Source organism: Nanorana parkeri, unplaced genomic scaffold (genome assembly GCF_000935625.1).
Source record: "Nanorana parkeri isolate BGI_ZX_2015 unplaced genomic scaffold, ASM93562v1 scaffold1827, whole genome shotgun sequence".
In the NCBI taxonomy this organism is placed as follows: Eukaryota; Metazoa; Chordata; class Amphibia; order Anura; family Dicroglossidae; genus Nanorana; species Nanorana parkeri.
The window spans coordinates 47,159-71,039 of NW_017308095.1; the positions used below are offsets into that span (position 1 = coordinate 47,159).

Sequence of the window (23,881 nt, forward strand, 5' to 3'; positions counted from 1 at the left end):
ATGTTTTCTGCTTTGTACCATTGGTTATCATCCTTACTGGCACTTGCTTAGCCAAATATTGGCCATTCACATCATACCTAGCAACCTAATTTGACCAATCACTGTGTATGTAATTTTCCTGTCACATGATTTCTAGCTGTTATATACATCTTGTTCATGTTGTACACCGACCACAAAAATTGAGAAATAAGATGGGGTAATTTCTATGAATGTATTTGCACAAATGTGTTCTAAATACTATGGGGGGAATGTATCAAAACTGGAGCAGACAGAGTCTGGAGCAGTTGCCCAGGGCAACTAATCAGCTTCTCTCTTTAGTTCGTTCAGGTAAGATTTGAAAAATAAAGAGAGAAGCTGATGTGTTGTCATGCACAGTTGCTCCAGATTTTGTCTGCTCCAGTTTTGATGAATTCCCCTCAATGTGACTCAGGTCAACATGTTGAGGATTGGGCAATACAATAATGTCAGCTTTGTATCATTGGTTATTATTATTATTATACAGGATTTATATAGCGTCTGCATTATCATCCTTATCATATTTTTTTATTACAGGTATTTATATAGTGCTGACAATGTACACAGTACTTTACATAGAGTACAGTGGAAAGTTTTGCGACTTGGGTCCTATATGTGACAGCGCTCTCCCGGGGGTGTTAGAGAATGGGGGTTGTGGGGCATAGGAGGGTTTTGCTGCTTTAGTTTGAGTGTGGACCGGGGTGTCCAACTATAAAAGACAGAGCAAAAAAACAAAAAAGTGGTCTAAAGCACTACTACCAGTAGTGAATAGGGTTTAGGGGTGTTGAGGCCAGGAGGGCTTGAAGAATGCAGGGTGTAAATTATAAAATTCTCCATTTGGTGTAAGAGGCGAAAGGGAGAGAGAGGTAACATGAAAGGGAGAGAGAGGTAACACTGTCCTCAATGAGCTTACAATCTAAGGTCCCTATCTCACCTGAATACATTGACAATTTAGAGAGGAGCCAATTAACCTACCAGCATGTCTTTGGAGTGTGGAGTGTGGGGGTAAGCCAGAGTGCGTGGAGGAAATCCACACAAGCACAGGGACAACATGCAAACTCTTCGCAGATAGTGACCTGGCTGGGGTTTAAACCAGGTACCCTGAGTGCTGCGAGGCAGAAGTGATAACCACAATGCCACTGTGCTGCCCACTGTGGTTACACTTGCTTGACCAAATACTAGCCATCCTCATCATGCTTAGCGCCACTTGCTTGACCAATTACTGCATATGTAATTTTCCTGTCATATGGTTTATTCATTGTTACAGACATCTTTGTGTTGTTCACAGAGCACAGAAAAAAAGTATAACTTAGATGGGATCACTTATCTGATTGTATATACACGATTTGGTTATACATAGAATGTAAATAACTATTCCTTTGTGTTAAGTCGTGACATCAGAAATAAAGGCCTAGTTGTTGGATTCATATGAAAAATTTGGCAGGTTGGTAAAGTGTGCCCTCAGACCTAGCATCTCTGGTGGGCTCTAGAGTCACAGTCCACCCCTTTGTTAGAACTAAATGTTGATCCAAAATGGTGAAATCCAGAAATACATAAATGTATCTTGCAAACAGTATTGATAAAAATGGCAAAAAAGCAAGATTTATTGTTGCGCTTGTCATTGACCATATTTGCTCTGTTACCTGTGACTACGCAGCAATCGAACCAAAGCCTTTGCTATCACTCCAACTTCTGCTTTTGGAGCAAGATGAAAATATAGCTGAGCCACTGCCATGACAACCTGCAAAAACGTTGATAAAACATTATTTTAAAATCTCTATCAATTACTAACATTGCATTCTAAAAGAGAACTAAAGTCAAACTTTTTGGGGGGCTGTAGTCCTCTTTTGGGTCACAGGAGGACATTTACTAATGTCCACCTGTGACCCAAAGTTTAGCATCTAGCCGGCAAATGGCCACTAATTGTTGACAGTGCAGAGCCGCCGCTGCATTTGATTACAGGGCGGAGCAGTTACTGTTTGTGAACGATCAGCAGTTTGTGAATGCTCAGTTCTCGATCTATAGAGTCGGCATGTGACACTTCCAGTGTCACAAGCCGGCTCTAAGTATTGGGAATAGTACATTTTACTCTCTCAATACCTCTCCTTTAAATATTATACGTTAAGCAGCATTTTTTTCAGGGCAGAGTGGAGAAGGGTCAGTAGTTTTTTTTTACTGCAGTGTACCTATTTGAAAGACCTTTCTCACTTTCTGTCTATTTGTTTAGCGTTAGACAACTCCCTACTTCCTTTTTATTTAATGTATGACAGACAGAACAAGAAGCAAGAGGAAATGCCCCCAAAGGGGACACAGAAAGCAATAAAATATTTTTTTTTTTGTAGAATGAGGAAGATTTAGAACCTCTGTCAGGATTGTTTTGATGTCTGTGTCCAGTAATGACAGTATTTGTTCTTCACTTCCTGCCCAGGTAATGGAATCAGACCAGAAAGAGAAAATACATTTTCTCTATGGGAACACAACATTTTGAATCTGATGAAAAAATCTCCCCAGCAGAACACAGATATCACCTGACAGAATTTGTAATGTTTCCCCATTCTAATACTCACAAATAATTGCATAGTCACAGCAATAAACAGACCACACATATAATTCTAATAGCAGCATACACTTCCAAACACTGAATAAGCAGCAGTGCAGTACAGGAACAACAGAAGGTCTGTGCAGTTGTTTTTTTCTGTGCTTTTGTTTAATTAGCAATACATATTATACATTCCTCCTGGTAAATTGCATTAGGTTATGTGGAAATATAAAGGAGGAGTTTCTTACCGCTGCATTACGGCTCTGAAGCAGAGGTTTGGTGTTGCGGAGAAGAAGGCGGTGGTCTGGGTCCATAACGTATGGCTTACGTTTCACTAAAGAAGATGGTTCTGCCTTGTCTTCTTTTCCTTCTTCATCATCATCTGAACCATAGAACGCTTTCTCAGGATTTTCCTCAAGGAGGGACTCCTAGGAGCACATAGTAAGTTAAAGTGCATGTTCAGCCCAAACGTTTTCTTTTGTTTTGGATAGAGCAGGAAAGAGTTAGAACCCCAGTCAATTTTTTATTGTGTCTGTTTTTCTAATAGGTAGATCCAATGTCTGTATATGTTCTGGTGACGGGAATCCAACATGTTAGAGTTATTACCAGAACTCCCTGGTTCCAATCCCAGTCAGGACATTGTCTGCATGGACTGTGCATATTCTCCCTGTGCTTGCATGGGTTTCCTCCTGGTACTCTGGTTTCTTCCCACACTCCAAACACATGCTAGTGGGTTAATTGATTCCTGTCTAAATCAGCATTAGTATACGTGTGTGCATTTGAGACAGTGACCTTCAGATTGTAAGCTCCTTGGGGGCGGGGGCTGATGTGAATGTGCAACTATGTTAAAGTGACATTAAAGTCACGTTTTTTTCTCCCCCCATTCTGTTTCTGCTTTTAATACTTACCTTATGTGATGCTGCTTGATCCGAACATCTTCTTCCTTTCATTGGTTTCCAGCAGTCCATCCAGCGCCGTGCCTGTCTCTGATCCAGCACATGCTTCTGTGTCCCACAGAGTCTGTCCGGCGTGCTGCATGCAATTACTTCTACTGAGTTTCTCCTCTTCTCCCTGCCGGTGATCTCCCTTGTGCATGCGCCCGCCTACACTTACTCCTGCACAGACCATTTGGAACATGTGTTCTGCAGCCGCGAGTGAGTGGTGGAGACACAGGTAAGTAATTGTCTATATGACAATTTTTAATTTTATTTTTATGTTTTTGCATACAGTATGTCTACTGCTTGCTAGCAGTACATATATGCAACAAAATGGAGACTTTAATTCTACTTTAAATTGTCAGGGCTGTAAAAAACTAATAATAAATAAATAAGGACATTTGTTCTGGTAACAACTGTCTTTGAAGTGATTTCCTTTCACTTATTATTGTGTCCTCAGTATATTAAAGTGTATTTTGAACCCCCCAAAAAAACATAAATACATTGATATTACCAGTTCTTAGATGACAGGTGGGCATTAGTTTTCATTATTAAGGATTTTCAGCCTTTATTTTTACAAAGGAATCCTGTAAACAACATACTTCCTGTCCTTAGGTGGATATGCTAACTACTCCACTGTATCTATAGGGGGAGCCATTGTTGTCACCCAGTAAACTTTAAACTTGTCTGCTTTTGTTCATCCACATTACAGGAGTTGATGGGATTAGAAGATTACAGAAGGAAGATAACATTGTTTTAAGCTTCCAGTTGAGCTCACAGATAATGAGAATGACACGGCATTTCTAGAAAGATCAACAGGTATTTCCTGTACTTGGTGAAAATGTTCTTGTTTGAAAAATGAAAACTAATGCTGCCACTGCATCAAAGGACTGATCAGCTGCAATATTTTACATTTTTGTTCGAGGATTTAGTTGAAGGCAAATCTCTCCAATGGGGTACAGACAGCACAAACCAAACTTACAGAGTTTTAAACCTGTCTCTACTCTATCCAAAACTAAAAATTAAATGTTTTGGCTACAAGAGGAAAGTTGACTTGGCTTAAAGGGCACTATCACTTGTTAGTTACTTACATACACACTTAGTCACAGTAATGTAGGGGCTCTTTTACACCCCAGCACACATACAAATGCACAGAATACGAATGTGTGTTGATGTAACATGTATACATTTTTTCTCAAAGCACACCGACACACTTGTAAGGTGTGAACATTGCACATAGAGAATTGAAGTGTTTTTCACTCTCCAAGTGTTGAGCCTACACTCCTATGGAGCCACCCTTATGTGTGCAAGTAAGCTATGTGTGTCTCCACAAAAACAAAGGCACAGCAAGGCAAGGCGTATCCCTGTTCCCTGCTCCCCCTTCCTCCGTTCTCCCTCCACCCTTCTGTAGCTAGTAGATGGACAGCAGCTGGCTACTCTGTCTTTGTGGTCTTGTACTGGACAGGAAGTTTAGGGAAGCTGAGAAATAATCGAATGTAGTTTATAATCGGCTGAAGTTTACTTTAATAAAACGGATGCAGTAAACAGGTAAGATGGTCTGGAATCTGAGTTAGTCTCTAACATACTTACATTTTGGTTGGGGTTCAAAAACTGGGTCCTTGCATAGCGTGTAAGCATGTTGATAATTACTACTTGCCCCCACTCCTCTACATCAATTAACAGGTTGCACAGCTTACGATAGTTCTTATGAATCAAATCAATGCGTTCAGGACAGACCTCTTCAAATGCCATCACAACACTGCCTGCAACCAACTTGGGAAAAAAAAAGATAAAAGGGTTAAACCTAGAATAAAACTTTATTATGGAAAAACACTTAGTCAACTACATGAATTAGCCCTCAATCTAAATTCTTGAAAAATTGCTCCCAGTACTATGCACTGATGATAATGTAACAGTAAATGTTTTAAACTGTGTCATTGAAAGCATTACAATCTGCCAAGATCTTGATGTCGGCCACAGCATCGTTGGTTCCATCTGCTTAATTTGTTGTTTACTGTAGATTACTGTATATCGGATGCGAAGAGGTTTCAACAATTTTTCTACTTTTTTACAAACAAGTCTTAGTTGTGGCTCCTTGCTTATATCCTTCTAGCTTTATCAGGTCTATTAACCCATTCTTATTTGTGAGGTGCTTACAAAAGTAGAATTCATGGTCCTTCAAATTTACAAAAATGTCACCATGTAGATGAAATTATATTTAAAGCAATTTCCCAGACACACAAACATTTTCCTGTGAATTACTTAGTCACAGTAATGTAGGGGCTCTTTTACACCCCAGCACACATACAAATGCACAGAATACGAATGTGTGTTGATGTAACATGTATACATTTTTTCTCAAAGCACACCGACACACTTGTAAGGTGTGAACATTGCACATAGAGAATTGAAGTGTTTTTCACTCTCCAAGTGTTGAGCCTACACTCCTATGGAGCCACCCTTATGTGTGCAAGTAAGCTATGTGTGTCTCCACAAAAACAAAGGCACAGCAAGGCAAGGCGTATCCCTGTTCCCTGCTCCCCCTTCCTCCGTTCTCCCTCCACCCTTCTGTAGCTAGTAGATGGACAGCAGCTGGCTACTCTGTCTTTGTGGTCTTGTACTGGACAGGAAGTTTAGGGAAGCTGAGAAATAATCGAATGTAGTTTATAATCGGCTGAAGTTTACTTTAATAAAACGGATGCAGTAAACAGGTAAGATGGTCTGGAATCTGAGTTAGTCTCTAACATACTTACATTTTGGTTGGGGTTCAAAAACTGGGTCCTTGCATAGCGTGTAAGCATGTTGATAATTACTACTTGCCCCCACTCCTCTACATCAATTAACAGGTTGCACAGCTTACGATAGTTCTTATGAATCAAATCAATGCGTTCAGGACAGACCTCTTCAAATGCCATCACAACACTGCCTGCAACCAACTTGGGAAAAAAAAAGATAAAAGGGTTAAACCTAGAATAAAACTTTATTATGGAAAAACACTTAGTCAACTACATGAATTAGCCCTCAATCTAAATTCTTGAAAAATTGCTCCCAGTACTATGCACTGATGATAATGTAACAGTAAATGTTTTAAACTGTGTCATTGAAAGCATTACAATCTGCCAAGATCTTGATGTCGGCCACAGCATCGTTGGTTCCATCTGCTTAATTTGTTGTTTACTGTAGATTACTGTATATCGGATGCGAAGAGGTTTCAACAATTTTTCTACTTTTTTACAAACAAGTCTTAGTTGTGGCTCCTTGCTTATATCCTTCTAGCTTTATCAGGTCTATTAACCCATTCTTATTTGTGAGGTGCTTACAAAAGTAGAATTCATGGTCCTTCAAATTTACAAAAATGTCACCATGTAGATGAAATTATATTTAAAGCAATTTCCCAGACACACAAACATTTTCCTGTGAATTCTGCCCCCTTCACCTTTTTAAATAATCTAAAATCTGATTTTGTAAAAATAATTCCTTTGTACCTTTTCTATGAGTTTTTTTTTTTTTTTTGCAGCATCCCATGATCATGTCAATCTGGATTAGTGCTGAGAACACCCATACTAGTCAACATCAGAGTTTGCCATGTAGGGCTGCTAGATGGCAGGTTAGTAACAGGTTTCACAGCACCTGTCAGCCTTACAGTAAAAGAAATTGTAGGAGAATCACAGGCAGACAGCTCCTTCACCTCCTCTGTTCTACCGCCTATTCATGGATTCCTCTGACTTACTGTGTCTATGCTGTACACCCGCACCATCTGCTGAAGCATTCTTAGCACTGTAGGGTAATTATTCTGTAGCTGCACCACAAAATAATAAACCTTGCTTAGGGCACTCTTAGAGAACTTGATGAAATGTGTCTGTATCTCTTAGGATGCATATGTTTACTTCAGATGTGTTTTCTGTTGTCAATCTGGCTTGAACACAATGGGGTTTATTTTCTAAAAGTAAATAGGCTGTTCACTTTGTAAGGGAATTTGCACTTTGCTGCAGGGGAAGTTTCCCCTTACTTAAGTGAAAGAAGTGAAGCTCTGCTCACTTCCATCACCCAATCACGTGCAAGCAAAATACTGTTGTTTTTCCTCCCCTTCCAAATGATTGGGTGGGCATTCTTTGCAAAGTGAAATTTCACCACATTCACCAAGCTGCAAATTCCCCTGCATAGTGAACAGCCTTTTTGCCTTTAGTAAATCAACCCCGATCTATTTAGTTCTGCCTTGAGCTGATGCTTCAATTTCAACAAAATACAGTTATGAATAAACAGGAGAAAATATTGTCAACCACATAACAATGTTTAACTTACTGTTGTTTTGTCTGATAAAAGTTTCTCTATCACTTCAATAAGCTGGTCTTTCTGATCTGAGTCCAAGCTGCACAGAAGAGAAAAGTGAAGTTAGAGAGAAAGGACTATAAAAGGGCAATGTCACACCAGCAACATTGTAGCAGAGGTTTGTAGAGGCTACACATCTCTCTGATTATTTTCTTTAGCATTTTGTAGCAGCCACAATGCTGCTCTATGCAGCTACACATTACTGCATTGCCATGATCATTAGCATTTGCACGGGATACTACGAATAGCTACTAAAGCTGATGACTGTACAGCTAGTTCCACATGCTGCAAAAAAATGCTAAGTGGACTTATGACAGGAAGATCTCACTCTTGGAATGTCCAAGATGTATAGTAATTTAGGGGCTCACCACACAGAACTACAAAAATACATATGAAATTGCACATGAAAATGCAAAATATTCATATTCAGTGTTTCATATTTACTTGACTGAAAAAAATATATTCTTTAAATCTATATTATTTTCTATATAAATTTTTTATATTTTCAGTTTCCTTTGGTCATTGCGATGGTTGTAAGGTACTTAAAAAAACGTACGATCTGCCTATCTTGCAAAGCCGAATGGGCAGTATGCGCTTGCGCACACCGGCCCGTCCGGCTTTTATCTTACGAACATGCTACAGACCCGGCGAACATCGTACGATGCTCAGTCGGGTTTTTAAACATGTCTGTAAGTTTAAAGTCGTGCGACCTTACAGTAGTAGAGGTCGCACGGCTTCCACACACCTTACGATAATCGTACGATCGCGGGATTTCCCGCGATTATCGTACGATTATCACTCAGTTATGCTTGCTTTTAACAAAAAAACAAATTGCTAAAATGTAACATCACTTTCAAAAGACCATGATGTGTTTGGTAACATATGAAAATATTTTATTATACTGATTGCATGCAATAACAATCTTGTTACCTATACAGCTTGGGTATAGCATGTGCTGCTGTCTTGCGCACATAGGGAGACATGTCTGAAGCTGCCTCTTTTATTGCAAGCATCATAATGGGTACAATGATTGGCACACGGATACTAGAGAGAACACGAAGAGCGCTGGCCCGGATCAGTTGGTTGGGGTCCTGCAAAAGAAAATATAGTGCTTATCTCATTGCCAGTTCTTCCTTTTATCAGCCCAAAGATTAGATAACGATAAAAATATGAAAAAAGATTTAGCGGTAATACAAGGTCACAGTTACTGATTATCAGACGTTTGCCTCATGACTCTTTTAAATTATTAATTCATGTCAGCTTGCAAGCAGAAGGGGAGAGGCTTGCTTACAACCCAATTTTCCTTCTAACAATGAAAACCTCCCTTTCAGAATGTAATTAAGGAAATCTGATCATCTTGTTACAAAATGTCTTAATTGTATGGCACAGCATTAAATACGCTTTCAACTCATTTTTTGTGAGTATAAAGGTGCCTACAATGTGCAGCACGGGCTACTTGATCTGGCTTAGGCTGTGCCACCAAAATCTTTGTTAGCCAAATGTGAAAGATTAAGACATTCAACTTCAAAGTACAGGTTCTAGACTAAGGAAGAACTAGCAGCAATAATCATTTCATGATTATTTAAAAGTGGTGATAATTGTAATGCTTCTCCTTTGCTCCAATGCAATTTCCTAAAATTAGTTAGGTGACCTTTTTAGCCAGCCCTGTAATAGGCAAAATAAAATGTTCACTTTAAATAAAGTGAAAGACTATACGTTAAAATGTGCTTGTAAGGATTAGGGATAAGTTCAAGTTCGGATCAAGCTTGGTCTGAAACTGAGAACAAGAAAGTGCCATGGACACTTCCACCCAATCAGCTGCGTCCCAGGCATTCCCCACCCCACAGCTGCATGTAAACAAAGAGGTGGGATGCTTGTATGATGCCATTTACCTAATATGGCTATATAGTCATATTAGGTAAATGTAATTTAGCAAATATAGGCATGTAGACATATAAGGTCAATTATGTCATGGCATCTCACCCCTTTGCTTACGTCAAGCTGGGACATGGAATTCCCCACCAGCAGCACGGAAGGCGCTTCCTGCGGTTTTTGGGAGGAGCTCCTTTCATGTTTGGAGAAGCTCAGGTTTGGACCGGGTTCCTTCCGAACATGAGCTTATCCCTATTAAGGCTCAAGAAGGTTCAGAACAGTCCTGATGTGTTATTATTGATTCTTAACCAACCTTTAAGCTCATGTTCGGAAGGAACCCGGTCCAAACCTGAGCTTCTCCCTATTAAGGCTCAAGAAGGTTCAGAACAGTCCTGATGTGTTATTATTGATTCTTAACCAACCTTTAACCCTCTCTGAAAGGTGGAAATTGAGAGAAGAGCCAGATCCTGTTGCTCCTCAGCATATCGAACCAAATAGACGTAAACCAATTTCTTCACCTAAAAAAAACCAACAACACAATAAGACTTGAATGCAGGGTGTGATTGACTAAACTTTGTATAGAGAACCCCAATAGGTTTTTCAGACACATCTGAAAGGAGGCTTTATGAACAAAGATATCCAAATGGTATGAAAAGAGAAACAATAACAAACGATATTTCTTAGGGCTCACAGTTGATAATGTTTCAATATCTTTTACTCCATGGGGCTGATGTACTAAGGGCAAAAAGGCTATTTACTTTGCAAGGGAATTTTTCCTTACCTTAGTGAATGAGGTGGAGCTGCACTGACTTTCATCTTCCAATCATGTACAAGAAAAAAAGTTTTTTATTTTCCTTGCACATGATTAGATATTCTTTGCAAAGTGAATTTTCATCACATACACTAGATTAAGGGAAAACTTACTTGCAAGTGAAAATTCCATTGGAATTTAGTAATTTAATAAATGAGCTCCCTTATCTCAAGTCTAAAGTCACAGAAGATGTTTATGTGCAGCTGTCACTTTTCCCAGCAAGTTTATGCTATTGTGTTCTCCATGGTATCCGGACATCTGCAAGCATACACCTACGGTGTCCTGAACGCTATAGGCCGTGATTGGGTCACATTTGTCAGTAAGTGCCATAACAACCTTTTTCATCTCACCTCAATATTCTTACAAGCCACATTTTTCACGACAGCTGGAAATAGATCTGATGTATTCTTTCCTCGTGCTATCATCTAAGACAGGTAAGGAGATAGTATTACTTTGCTGGTCTCTGCACATTATATATGTTGTCAAAGAGGTGAAGAATAGAACCACTCACAGCAACAATCCTCTTCATAGCCTCTAGCTTCAGGGAGTCCTTGTTACTGTCCAGCATTTCCTTCAAGTCATCGTGTCTGAAGTGATTCATTCTGTAGAAAGAAGAACGGCAAGTGATAATTTTGGGCTTCTAGGGGTTATTTATAAAGCAGTTCTATGCATCGCCATGCCCCCTCCCGCCCCAGAGCGCAGGGAGCTGGCTGGGATTCGATACAGTGCGTTCCAGCAGCGAATTGTACTTGAACGCACTGTATATGATGTGAACAAGCCTTAGGGTGGCTCCTTTCCCTTGCAGGGTCCTATGGAGCCACCCCTGAATGTGCTAGTAAGCTGTGTGAGTCTCCACAAACACACAGGGACAGCAAGGCAAGCCGCTCTCCTGCTCCTCCCCTCTCTAAGCTAGTAGATGGACAGCTGCTGCAGACTGCTCTGTCCCTTGTGATCTTGTACTGTACAGGAAGTACAGGGAAGCTGAGCTGAACGAGTTGGAGCCAGCTGTTTGGAAACATGATGATTACGTGTTTGGGCCAATATGTAAATAAATACTTTGTTGGGCAATGTATATCTGTTTAATCTGGATTCATTATTGAATGAAGTTTCAGAGTTTAATATTAGTTAGATATAGAGCTTAGAACAAATATGTAGCAAATAAAAGCCAGATAAAAGACAAAATTCCTTATGACTAGATCTAATTCAGGTCAATATTTAAGCCAAGCATGCGCATAAAAGCCAGATAGCCAGGCAACCAGGGGCGTAACTACAAATCACAAGGGTTCATATCAGAAGGTTGAAGGAGCCCTGGTGAATTATCTTTGTGGCACCGGCAACTTTCACTAATGGAAAACACTTTTTATAGTTCTCTTTACAGTGTTCTTCAGTGGTGGCCTTTTCTAACATTTTGTCGTAATATCAGGTCTCCTCTACATTTGTGTATAGTGAATAGTTAAACAACCGTGAAAGTAGCCAATATAACCAAATAATAGTCACTCTCACTCTTAGGTCTCATGGTGTGGTACAGGAGAGGGACTCAGGTAAGAGCTGCTGCCATTTCCAGTGTAGGCTTTGGGTACTCTCTTGCTTCACATTCATTGCAAATAAGCCTACATGAGCAGGTAAAGTCCTGAGCAACCAGTCAAGGGCTATATAACATTGTGGTAGGAGGCAGATATAAAGTGAAAGAGGATACGTTTTTTAAATTGAGATCCTTTTCATTGTAAAAAAAGCAGAGCACAGGTTAGATCTCTAGATCTCTGCTCATTATATCATACAATCAAACCTTATAATGCATAACACAACCGGAAGGCTCTATACCTCCATCTATACAATGAACTAAGGGATAATTATAACAAAAAGCTCAATAAATCCCATCAGCTGTCTTATTACTTAGCACATTTTTACTATACCAAATGAATTAAAATCCACAAAAGATCATATGGCACAATGTTCAACAAAGCTCAGTGGTGTCATATCAAACACCGAACAACCATATTTAGTCAAAATGCAGCTGCACTATTTGGAGTAAATATGGCTGTTGGTTGTTTGATATGATATTTGGGAACCAGGCGGTTTTATTTTAACAATGTGCTAGTCAATAAGATATTGGCATTTATTGCGCCTCTTGTTGTAATTATCTCCTAGTTCGTTGTACAGATCAGGGGTGGGGAACCTCTGGCCCTCCAGCTGTAGTGAATCTACAGATCCCATGATGCATCTGTCTCTGGGGGTCATGACTGTGGCTGTCAGAATCTTGCAATGCTTCATGGGATTTGTAGTTTCACCACAGCTGGAGGGCCAGTGGTTCCCCACCCCTGGTATAGATGGAGGTGTAGATCCCACTAGCTCCCATTAGAGCCTAATAGATTCCCTGATTTACCCTTTTCTTTGTCCTTTGGCCCAGTAGCAGCTACAGGAGATACTTTGTTGGTAACTATATCCTGGCAGGCAACTAGCATTTGCAGGTGGAGAGGTCAACAATGCCAGGCTACATTTTTGTCTCATGACAGGTTTCCTTTAAAGCACCCACTGGGTACTTAGATCTCTCTGACTGAGACCATTTCACCAGGTTTTCTGCTCTGCTATTCTCCCTGGAGCAGCTATTGGTGTCCTGCTTAGCTTTAGATGTACAAAGAATTTGGGTGTATGTCTAAACTCTTCAGGCATTCTAGAATCATAATCATTTGGTCATAAGTATTCACTAGATACTGTAATATCACTTTTGGTGGACTTCTGTATAACACTGTACAACATTTCTTATTGTACAGTAACTTTTTTTTTTTACTATATGTTGCATGTGATATAAACCACTTTGGAATTTAAAGTGTTAACATAGCTCACTCTGCGGTCACTCACTATATAATTTGACACTTATCTGTGAAATATTCATCGATGGTGTCTGGTTCCACCAGGATGAAAAAGGATGCCAAGATGCTGATGGTAACTGCAGCAACCCTCGATCTAGCTTATCCTTATAGTGACTGTGTGTTCACACCCTGGTGACCCTGTATATTCGTCTTGTTAGTGATGCTGAATATCTCTGAATAGTAATGAACTATACATATTAAATCAGGGAAAAAGAAACTATATTGTTACTGCAACCATATAAGTAAAGCAAAATAGTGACAACAACAATTATTCTGTGCAAAAGTCCTGCTATTTTTAATGCTTTTTATACTAAATCTCAAGATTCCAAACTAAATATAAAGTAAATATATAGTAATTGTATTTAAAGTATTTGTAAAATACTAATTATTATTATTATTACTACACTCTCAGCACAGTTAAAGGACTTTTCAAAGTGAACAAGGGACTCTGCACTACTGGATGGATATCTAACTGCATGTAGTGCTACAACTACAGAAACAATTTATTTCTATGCATTACACTAGTACGAGCACTAGAAACCAATCAAATATGCAAATAACAAACATTACGACTGGCACTGGAGGATTCAGTGAACATAGTTTTTGGCCCCATCAAACTAGCTAAAGTTTAGCAAGACATTAAGGAAAGAATTCAGATTTAAGAAGCAACGAGATACTGATACCATATGAATCTTTATTCAAACAACAGTTTAGTAACACTAAATAAATGTGCTTTAGGGAGAAGAGCTACAATAGAAAAAGTGTACAGTGTTAACCTCAGTTATGTCTTTCTACCTGGTAGGCAAAAATAGCTATAACTGCCCCGGGAGTTTGTTTTTATACCAAAACCACTGAAGATGGACGTGTTTTTTTAATCTAGTTGACTACATAACTATACTACTCAACTATCTGACCACTGAGGTTTGCCCCCACCCTAATTTATTGATTGTTGATATATATACACCTACCATTGCTAAAATTATTTATTTATAGAAAATTTACCATCAAATGTTTTCCAAAGAAGTCACTGTTTCTAGATTAGTGTTTCTCAACCTTTTTTCAGTCACTGCACCCTTTAAAAGTACGGAAAATCTCAAGGCACCCCCAGTACAAAATTTAAAAAACCTCACTGTAAAAAGTGTTGTGTGGCCCCTCCGAATTCCATACCAGATTCTTATGCCATATAGTCTGCTATGGATTTGAAGGGGGGACCCATCTCTGAATGTATTCCACCCTCCATGGATTAGCATAATTTGTTTCCATGGTAGTAGTGGGCTGGTCTGCCTGCACCATGGAAAGGCATGATGCTGTGTGAAAATTTTGAGGCACCCCTACAGAAGCCAAAAGACACCCCAGGGTGCCAAGGCACCCTGGTTGATAAAGGCTGTTCTAGATCATTTAACATCTTAAAAGATCAGATTGGGACCTTAATCCAAATGTATTTAGTCTTTGGTGGAGGGCAGTCCATGAAGGCTGAGTGTTAAAGTATGCATATGTTTGCAACCCTGATTTGAGATGCTCCAATAAGGAGCATCTACAATGGTATATGCTCAAGTCAACTTGGAGTGACACAAATTTCTGACAGGTTGAAGGAAGGTAAAAAAGGAAAGGAAAACATTGACGGAAGAAATTCAGGTTGGTGAACTTTACATCAGGGCACCAAATGTTTTTGCATAACGTCTATACCCATCTGAACCCAAAAGGAAGAAAATGAATAAATGATGTGCATATTTCTTTATATGAAGTCATAAGAAAGACTCTGTGATCCTTTGCTAAGTTAACCAAATGCTGAGTCTATAATTTTACAACGCAGCAACCAGAGCTCAATGTTGTAATCTGTAATGTTTGACAATAAATGTTAATCAGATACACTCCCCTTAATGGACCAAGCTTACGCCAACTTGCCAGCATACTTAGCAAATGAGTAACAGGGCAATGTATCAAGTGACCTGTACTACAATCAGTCAGATGAAATCCCAACAACACTGAAACTCACAGGGAAGAATGGACATTGCACTGTGAAACTTCTCACCAGTGAGTGAAGTTAAGGATCGCCATATGCTCAGTGAAGCCGTGCCTTCTCCTCTACTGCTATTCAGTAAGTACATCTGCTATTGCTGTAATAAAATAATGCCAAGTCAAATGGCATATAACACAAGCCTAGAATTTAAGGTTTTCTGCTATCCTCTTTTATCCACAGCTTTGCATATATTATAAACCTACATGTCCCATAGGTAATATAGAACACATAACTGGTTATGCTAACCCATTAACAATTTATATGCCAAAAAACTTGATTAAATCCAGAATTGTTTTTTTTACCATTACTTTTTCTTTATTCTGGATTTTAAAAATAGCAAACAAGATAATTAAGAGATACGATGAAGGTTTTAGTACAGAATACCAGTTTCGGTAGATAAATAGTACATTTTTATAGATATCTGTACATCAGACCAAATAGAGGGATGACTGAGGAAGAAAGAGGGGCAGAGGAATTTCGAATGATGGACAGTCAGTGCAAATGAGGAACAGTTGGGATATATGCACAATGCTAATAAGTGACAGGCCTATGAGTTACATAGTTAGGTGGACACAAGTAACACAAGTCCATGGAGTTCAACCATGAGATCTGCAGCCACCAGAGTAAGAATAATTACCCCGGGATTAGACTCGTGAAATCTTGTGCCAATAGACAATAATGTGCATATACCACAGGTGGACAACTAATATGGAATTCAGGAGCCAGTCTGTCCAATCTAGCAGTCAGCAGGACTTTTTTTTTAGGAGCCAGATTAATTGACAATAACTAGAGAAAAACTCAAAAAGTAGGCACCAGCTATAACTTTTAAGGAGCATTGGCTACCTGGCTCTGGGGAATTATCCAGCTCTGGCATATACACCCTAAACCATTAAACATTGTTGTGTGTGTACATGGTGCTGGAAACTGTGTAAAGGTAACACAGGCCAGAGCCTTGTGCATTGAGATTTGGGGGAGGCAGTGCTCATTGTATAATATTTTCTCATGTCTTGTTTTAGTAATTCTTCAAGGAAAAGCATGGTAATAGATGGATAATTTACCACATGAAAAAAAGACCTGTTTGTATTCTATTAGAATTGTTTGCCACTAAAATATGTGATCATAAGGCACAATAAACGCTGTCTGGTAGCAGATAAAGAAAATCTGGCCCTGAGTGTTGAGACTCAACCAGTCTGTTCACTTAGTGCTGAGCCCTGATAGTATTGTTTACTCCTATCTATCACACACTGCATCTACTTCTTTCAACTTTCTAAAAGAAATGTAAGGTTATGCTTTTCATCACTTCTATTTACTTTCCAGCTCATGAAGTCCTGTGTGACACGTAATGGGCCAAATGTATTGTGACTCAACGTCACAGTCTAGGTATTTCCAGTGCTTCTTAGACTAGAGCTGGCCACACACATTATAATCTGATTGTACAATGATTGTACAATCTCATTAATATCCACCTAGGTAGGCCCTTGCTTTATAAAGTGGTTGGTAAATCTGAGGACACTCACACGGGCTGCGTCCATTCCGATCAGAAGGGGATCCATGCACAGATCCTCTGCTGATTGGAGCAGACTCGAATGGATATGACTCTGGTGACATTTGTGTCTGTGCAATCGGATGTAAACGGACATGTCTGTTTTCATTTGATTACCTTCCGAGTCCATCTAAGTCTGCAAAAAAACAAAACAAAAAGGGAACAGAGTTCCATTTTGGCGGACCTGAATAGGACAGAACGGAGGTAATTGGATGCAAACGAACACATGTTCGCTTACATCCAACTCCCCATAGACCTAACATGGGTTCAGTTAGTTACATTTTTTAAACTCCATCGCATGGACACAGATGTCACAAGAGTCGAATGTAAGCGGACATGTGTTCGCTTGCAATCAATTACATCCGTTTTGTCCCATTCAGGTCCACCACAATGGAACTCTGTTCAGTTTTTTTTTTCTTTGCAGACCTAGATAGACTCGAATGTAATCAGATGCAAACAGACAAGTCCATTTACATTCGACTCCCCATAGAACAACATTAAGCTTCTGATCAGGTCCAACGTAAAACCAACAGGCGGACCTGATTGGAACATTGCAAAAGGGGCCTTAAAGGAGAACTATGAGGTGAGTGAAAATCACTCTGCCACATAGTTCGAGCCGACGTGTGACAATGAAACTGCCACACGTCGGCTCAATAGATCGGGAAGTGAGCGAACACATACCATTGCTCGCTCACTTCTCGATCATCTCCCTGCAGAGAGCGGTGAATGTCAGCTGTCACTCACGCAGCTGGGTGGATCTCGACAGTAATGCCGGGGTCCGTCCCAGCTGCGGCGGTCTCAGTATACCGCGAGCTGTAGCGATATACTGAGCTTTGGGTCACAGAAGGATGCTAGTATATGTCCTCTCGTGACCCTAAAGACAACTATGGGGAAAACACTTACCCCATAGTTCTCTTTTAAGGCGGTTGTACAATCAGATTGTAATCACAATGTTAAATTGCATGAAGTTTCAAAGCAGATGAGGCAGTTAGCAAACAACAAAGGCAAAGCATGATACTGACATTTGATTAGACAGTGATTAGTATTTGTTTTTCCCACTAAGTGAGAAAAAAAAGCGTCCATATAATGACACAGAGAATAAAGTGCAGTAATTGACCATGCCCATTATCTTTAGCTGCTCTGAATTCTCTGAAAGCTGATGTTTAATTGTTGAGGGTAACAGCACATCATTGCCCTCTGCAATCTTTTATTAAAGAGTCCTCTATTACTACACACTGGTACATGTGACTATTAAATAATATGCATTCATATTCCATATAAATTGTCAAAGCGGGAAAACTAAATGCATCCTATTCTTCCCATACCACTCTTTTAACTAAAACAGTTTTTCTGTATGGTTTCCTATTTTACTTGGCTTCATTTATATCTTAAATAAGTCAGGACAAAAAAGGATTCTGCTTACCTGTAGAAAGAGAGCAAAAGTACACAAAACATAATCAGCAAAATAGTTATTGCATATCCCTGTCTAAAGTTTGGGGAATTATTCCAATATTATAAACAAAAGAAAAGTAAAATATAATGCACGTCTTCAGTAATGAGAACAATGGCTATCGGTATTACTATGCAGTTAGGTGAAATGCTATGTCAAAGAAATACCAATTGGCACCATGTCTTTATTAGATGTTTAGCAATGATATCGTTTTTGAATACTAAAGATTTCTACTCAGACAGGAAACTATAGTAAAAAAAACATTTACATTCTTTTCTAGTTCATATTCTGCATTGGTTCTTTAAGCATATTTATCTAATCTTACAAACCTGCTACCAGTTAACTACAACCTCCAGCTAGGGCTGTAGTTGAGGAACTGTAAATCCCAGGATACCAAGTAAAAAGAACATGTATTTCTACAATAGCTGGTGAGATACAGCTAGGATGTTTATTTCTATTATATTCACGTTTGTCTGATTGTGACAACTATAACAGCTATGTGCCACACTTATTATGAAACACAACACCTTGTGATTGATAATCTTAAACATGATCAAGAAATGGTATAAAAGAGGTATATTCTACCATACTTATGGGAAGTGTAGAGTGCAGCAGGTGTTCCACCACTCTACTACTGAACACCTGCTGTGACCTACATCACAAGAAACCAAAACCACACACTCCCATGGTGCTGGCTGAAGCCCAGTGTACTACATCATTATTTAATGAAGCATACTTAGTGATGCCTAATAAAGTTATGGTTGTACTGAATGACACAAGTACACTGGAATACGCTATATTGAGAATGTTGTCTGCCATTGCTAATCATACAGGTATTCTTTTTTTAACTACAAGATAATAATGTTATCCCAGGCTGATCCTACATACACCCAGGTAGTGGAGGGGCTCCATACCGCACAGGCTGACTGGGGGTGCTGCTGGATCCATTGCTTTCCATGCTGGGGTTGCTAACTTGGGATTTCAGAAGTCGTAGCTCATCGGCTTGCAGTGCATTATAAAAAGTTTGGACACCCCCATCTGGGGTCAACACGGGGCTTTTTGCCTCTTCTGCACGGTAGTTCTTTACCAAATTCACAGCTGACACTGGTAATTGTAAGAGCTTCCGTACCGGCTTCATCGCTGAAAAGGTGTACATAGAGGCACAAAGATTGCTGTATTCAGGACAAGATCCACATTGTACTCCTGAACAGAAGAAATCGACAGGAATGTCTTGGGGAAGTCAGGATTATGTAGAAGTATGCAGAAGACAGTGGCCTTTGGGCTTAGAGGTGATCCAAGAGATCCAGAAAAGATTTGAAGGAATGATGGCAGTCCGGTCACTTAGGAATGGTTCCCATCTGTGGTAGCTCCTAGGATTAATGCTCCTGTACACCGGTCATGTGTAAAGTGCCCACACACGTGTCTCTAAGGTCCAGTATAGATCTTGCAGCAATGGTCAGTGAGATCTAGCATATAGGCAACCTAAGCATACGTAATGTGTTTTTTTTTTAGACTAGATCCTCTATCTATACACCTACAACAGGTGCCAAATGCTGCTTCAGAGCCATTTAATGAGTCTTCCTCTAGCAAGCAGCATTTATTATATCTACCTGTGTCTCTTTCCTAGCAGTCTACTGTACAACACACACACTTTATACTGGTGGTCAAGTTACACACCTCCTCCCACCTGGTTCTTCACCACCCTCCTGCCCACTGCCCGCCTATCTGATTACAGTTACACCAATCACTTCTGCTTTTCTGTCATCCTATCCATTGCATCTCGGCTTTACTCCTCTCCTTTCTTCTCCTCACTTCTGAAGCTCCTCATCTATGAACATTCCAGGATCATCTCAGCCTGTCGATATCTCTGTGACATGCTCTGTGCCTTGGGCAGCCCATTCAGCCATCACATAGTAAGGAGCACTCCCTTTTCTGCTCTCTTTCAAGCAGCTGGTCCTGTTTCAGTCAGTTTCTGAGCCACGTTTGCAGGTCATTCTCCTCCTTCAGTTTCCCCACTCCTCCCACTCTCACACATCTCTGGAGCATATCTCTGTGAACATGACTCAGCCTAGAATAGATGCTCTGCTACACACCCCACTGCCTGCTCTCTGAATCTCACATGCTGCAGATCTCCTCCCCTGTCTGGCCTGCTGTTTCACTAATGTTTCATTCATTTTTTAGTAGCTGCTGAATTAAAGGGTGCTATTAGGGGAAGGCAGGGGAGGAGAATATATTGTGCAAGACAACTACAGCAAACCTCCCTGGTGCATTGCTAGGCCTCAATCAACTGGGAGCAATTACTTTAGCCCACGTCTATAAACGCCCTGTACAGTGTTGTCTTCATATACAGTAAATTTGAGATGACGCAGAATATAGGTCCCATAAGGAAATTGCTCTGAAACCGATAATAAACCATTTGGATACAATACATAATACTTTTTATTTGCAACAACAGTTTATTTTTCAGGACATGCTTTCAAGAGTTTCTCCCTTTACTAAGTTAAAGCAGTTACCTGGACCTGATGAATGGAGCAGATATCTAGAAAGCTTGTCTTGAAACATGAACTATTAGGGCATAAATTAAGGGCTGGTTCACACCAAGAGCATTCCAGGAGCAGAGTAGAGCAGTTACAGACCAGATCAAAACTGCAACCTTTCTCAACCAGGGTTCAGTGAACCCCTAGGGTTTCTCTAGAGTTTGTGTGGTGTTCATTGAGCAATGAGCAATTTCTACCATTTCTATAAGAAATATCTGACACCGATAATCTTTTAGGCTATCTGTAAGGGAGTGATTCTTCCCACTGACCACCAACGTAAGGGACATTCTTCCCACTGACCACTAACGTAAGAAGCATTCTTCCCACTGACCACCAACGTAAGGGGCATTCTTCCCACTGACCACCAACGTAAGGGGCATTCTTCCCACTGACCGCCAACGTAAGGGGCATTCTTACCACTGACCGCCAATGTAAGGGGCATTCTTCCCACTGACCACCAATGCAAGGGGCGTTCTTCCCACTGACCTCCAATGTAAGGAGCATTCTTCCCAATGTTCTCCAAAGTAAGGGGCATTCTTCCCACTGACCTCCAATGTAAGGCACATTCTTCCCACTGACCGCCAATGTAAGGGGCATTCTTCCCACTGACCTCCACTGTAAGGAGCATTTTCCCAACTGACCCCCAATGTAAGGAGCATTCTTCCCACTGACCTCCACTGTAAGGAGCATTTTCCCAACTGACCCCCAATGTAAGGAGCATTCTTCCCACTGACCTCCACTGTAAGGAGCATTTTCCCAACTGACCCCCAATGTAAGGAGCATTCTTCCCACTGACCTCCACTGTAAGGAGCATTTTCCCAACTGACCCCCAATGTAAGGAGCATTCTTCCCACTGACCTCCACTGTAAGGAGCATTTTCCCAACTGACCCCCAATGTAAGGAGCATTCTTCCCACTGATCACCAATGTAAGGGGCATTCTTCCCACTGATCACCAACGTAAGGGACATTCTTCCCACTGACCGCCAACGTAAGGGGCATTCTTCCCACTGACCTCCAATGTAAGCAGCATTCTTCCCACTGACCACTAATGTAAGGGGCATTCTTCCCACTAATGTAAGGGGCATTCTTTCCACTGACCACCAAGGTAAGGGACATTCTTCCCACTGACCTCCACTGTAAGGAGCATTTTCCCAACTGACCACTAATGTAAGGAGCATTCTTCCCACTGACCAACAATGCAAGGAACATTCTTCCCACTCACCAATGTAAGGAGCATTCTTCCCACTGACCAACAATGCAAGGAACATTCTTCCCACTGACCAACAACTCCACCTCTCACTAAAGCTGGCCATACACCTATAGATTATCTGCAGATTTTCTATGGTCAGATGGAAAAAGATTCCTCCATCTATGCTAAGCCGTGTGGGGGAATCTCCCCCTGGGCTAAGCTTCAATATCTTGCTAGTCAGCCCCGCTGGCTCTCAAAATACTGGAACAATGCCTGCATCCAATCAGATTGTTCAGGTATTTGACGGCCAGCTGGGCCAAACAGCAAGATACCGAAGCTTGGCCCAGTGGGAGATTCCTCCATCAACACAGTTTAGTGTAGATGGAGGAATCTGTTGCACTTTCTCCATCTGACCATAGAAAACCTGCAGATAATGTATAGGTGTATGGCCAACCTTAGTTGGGTCTTTGGGTGCCTCACAGACATCAGAAGAAATATATTTTGGAGTCGGATTGTGTCACATGCTTGACCATCTTCTAAAGTGTATGGCAAACTGTGCATTCTAAGTGCATATACAATTTTAAATACGGGCAATAAAAAAATATTTTTTGAGCTGACAAACCATTCCATATGTGCCCCTTCTCCAACAAACCTTGGGCTACAGTGATGTCATCGCAAAATATTCCTCCAATGCCAAACAATTTTGCATCTGGTGGTTTTCAGGAACAGAAGATTTCCTCTACTAATGTTACTTATTTACACAAGTTTTCAAAGCTTCTATTCAATACCAAGCTTTCTGTCGGCACGAGTGGACAGGTTATTGCATGTCACAGTAGAGTAGACTGTAAAGCAAATAGGCAGAAATCTTCCAAAATATGAGTGTGTCTGCTAAAAATAGCAAGCTTTACTCTGCTACCTAGACACAGTTCTTATTTATAATACATAAATATAAATCAGAACACAGTTTGTATTCACATATACAGTATAATCCTACATAAAGCCAATATTTACCAAGTACTTCCTGGTGTGGATCTCTAGGATCCCTTGCCTTGTAATTATTTATTGCCTGCCTTGTACACCCTAATGTTTTTGCATGTAGTCAGTGCAATACAGTAAACTGTGTTTGGGCTGGTATATAGCATGTAGCTGCATATGACTTCAATCTTTTCTCAGTGCTTCAAGAGCCCTAATCTTCTGCTAGAAATCACTTGGCCCTGCTTTCTCCTGTGTCTATGGCCAATAAATGTGATGGGTAGCCTTACTGACCAATTGGGAATATGGGACATTTTACATTTTTGCAGGTTAAAATGTACACAACGATCAGGGACTTGAACCGGTATGTCCACAGAGCTCCATCTTGTGGACAGTCTGAGTTATTGTAATCACTATTTGTATGTAAATTTGACACACAGCTTAAAGTGACACTACAGTCAGGTGTTGAATCTTAAAAATACATTCAAGTACCTTAACTATTACCAAAAATGTATCTTATTTGTGTATCACTCGGCTGTAGATCCTCAAATCATCTCTGAATTGGTGCTGACACTGTCCTTCCTTCTAGAGGGTGACTACTTTTTGTTCCCCATGGTCCCTGTGTGTGTTTTAAAGTAGCCATGTCCCAAGATCACTCCTGTGATGGACTACAATCTCATGTTTAGTTTACTAATTTGTACTGAGATGGAAGTCCATCACAAGAGCAAGCTTGGAGCGGTGACAACACACATAGGGATCACACATGCATAAACATACTAGGGCTGATTAAGATAGGAG

The 23,881-nt window shown here is 40.3% G+C and overlaps 1 protein-coding gene across 5 annotated transcripts in view; it reads right to left on the minus strand.

Annotated features, from left to right (window-relative positions):
- The window catches only part of AP3B2 (adaptor related protein complex 3 beta 2 subunit), a 73,200-nt gene that overhangs the window by 39,530 nt on the left and 9,789 nt on the right, over positions 1-23,881 (minus strand). For 3 of the 5 annotated variants that reach the window (XM_018571751.1, XM_018571749.1, XM_018571750.1), the window contains exons 2-9: positions 11,013-11,088; positions 10,852-10,926; positions 10,113-10,208; positions 8,749-8,909; positions 7,792-7,858; positions 6,243-6,425; positions 2,803-2,982; positions 1,659-1,756 (exon numbers count right to left, since the gene is read on the minus strand). In XM_018571751.1, coding sequence (XP_018427253.1) covers positions 1,659-1,756; positions 2,803-2,982; positions 6,243-6,425; positions 7,792-7,858; positions 8,749-8,909; positions 10,113-10,208; positions 10,852-10,926; positions 11,013-11,088 — 936 coding nt within the window. Of the gene's footprint in view, positions 1-1,658; positions 1,757-2,802; positions 2,983-5,079; positions 5,258-6,242; positions 6,426-7,791; positions 7,859-8,748; positions 8,910-10,112; positions 10,209-10,851; positions 10,927-11,012; positions 11,089-19,298; positions 19,393-23,881 lie in introns of those variants that run through there. The other 2 variants (XM_018571752.1, XM_018571754.1) reach the window with 2 other exon arrangements.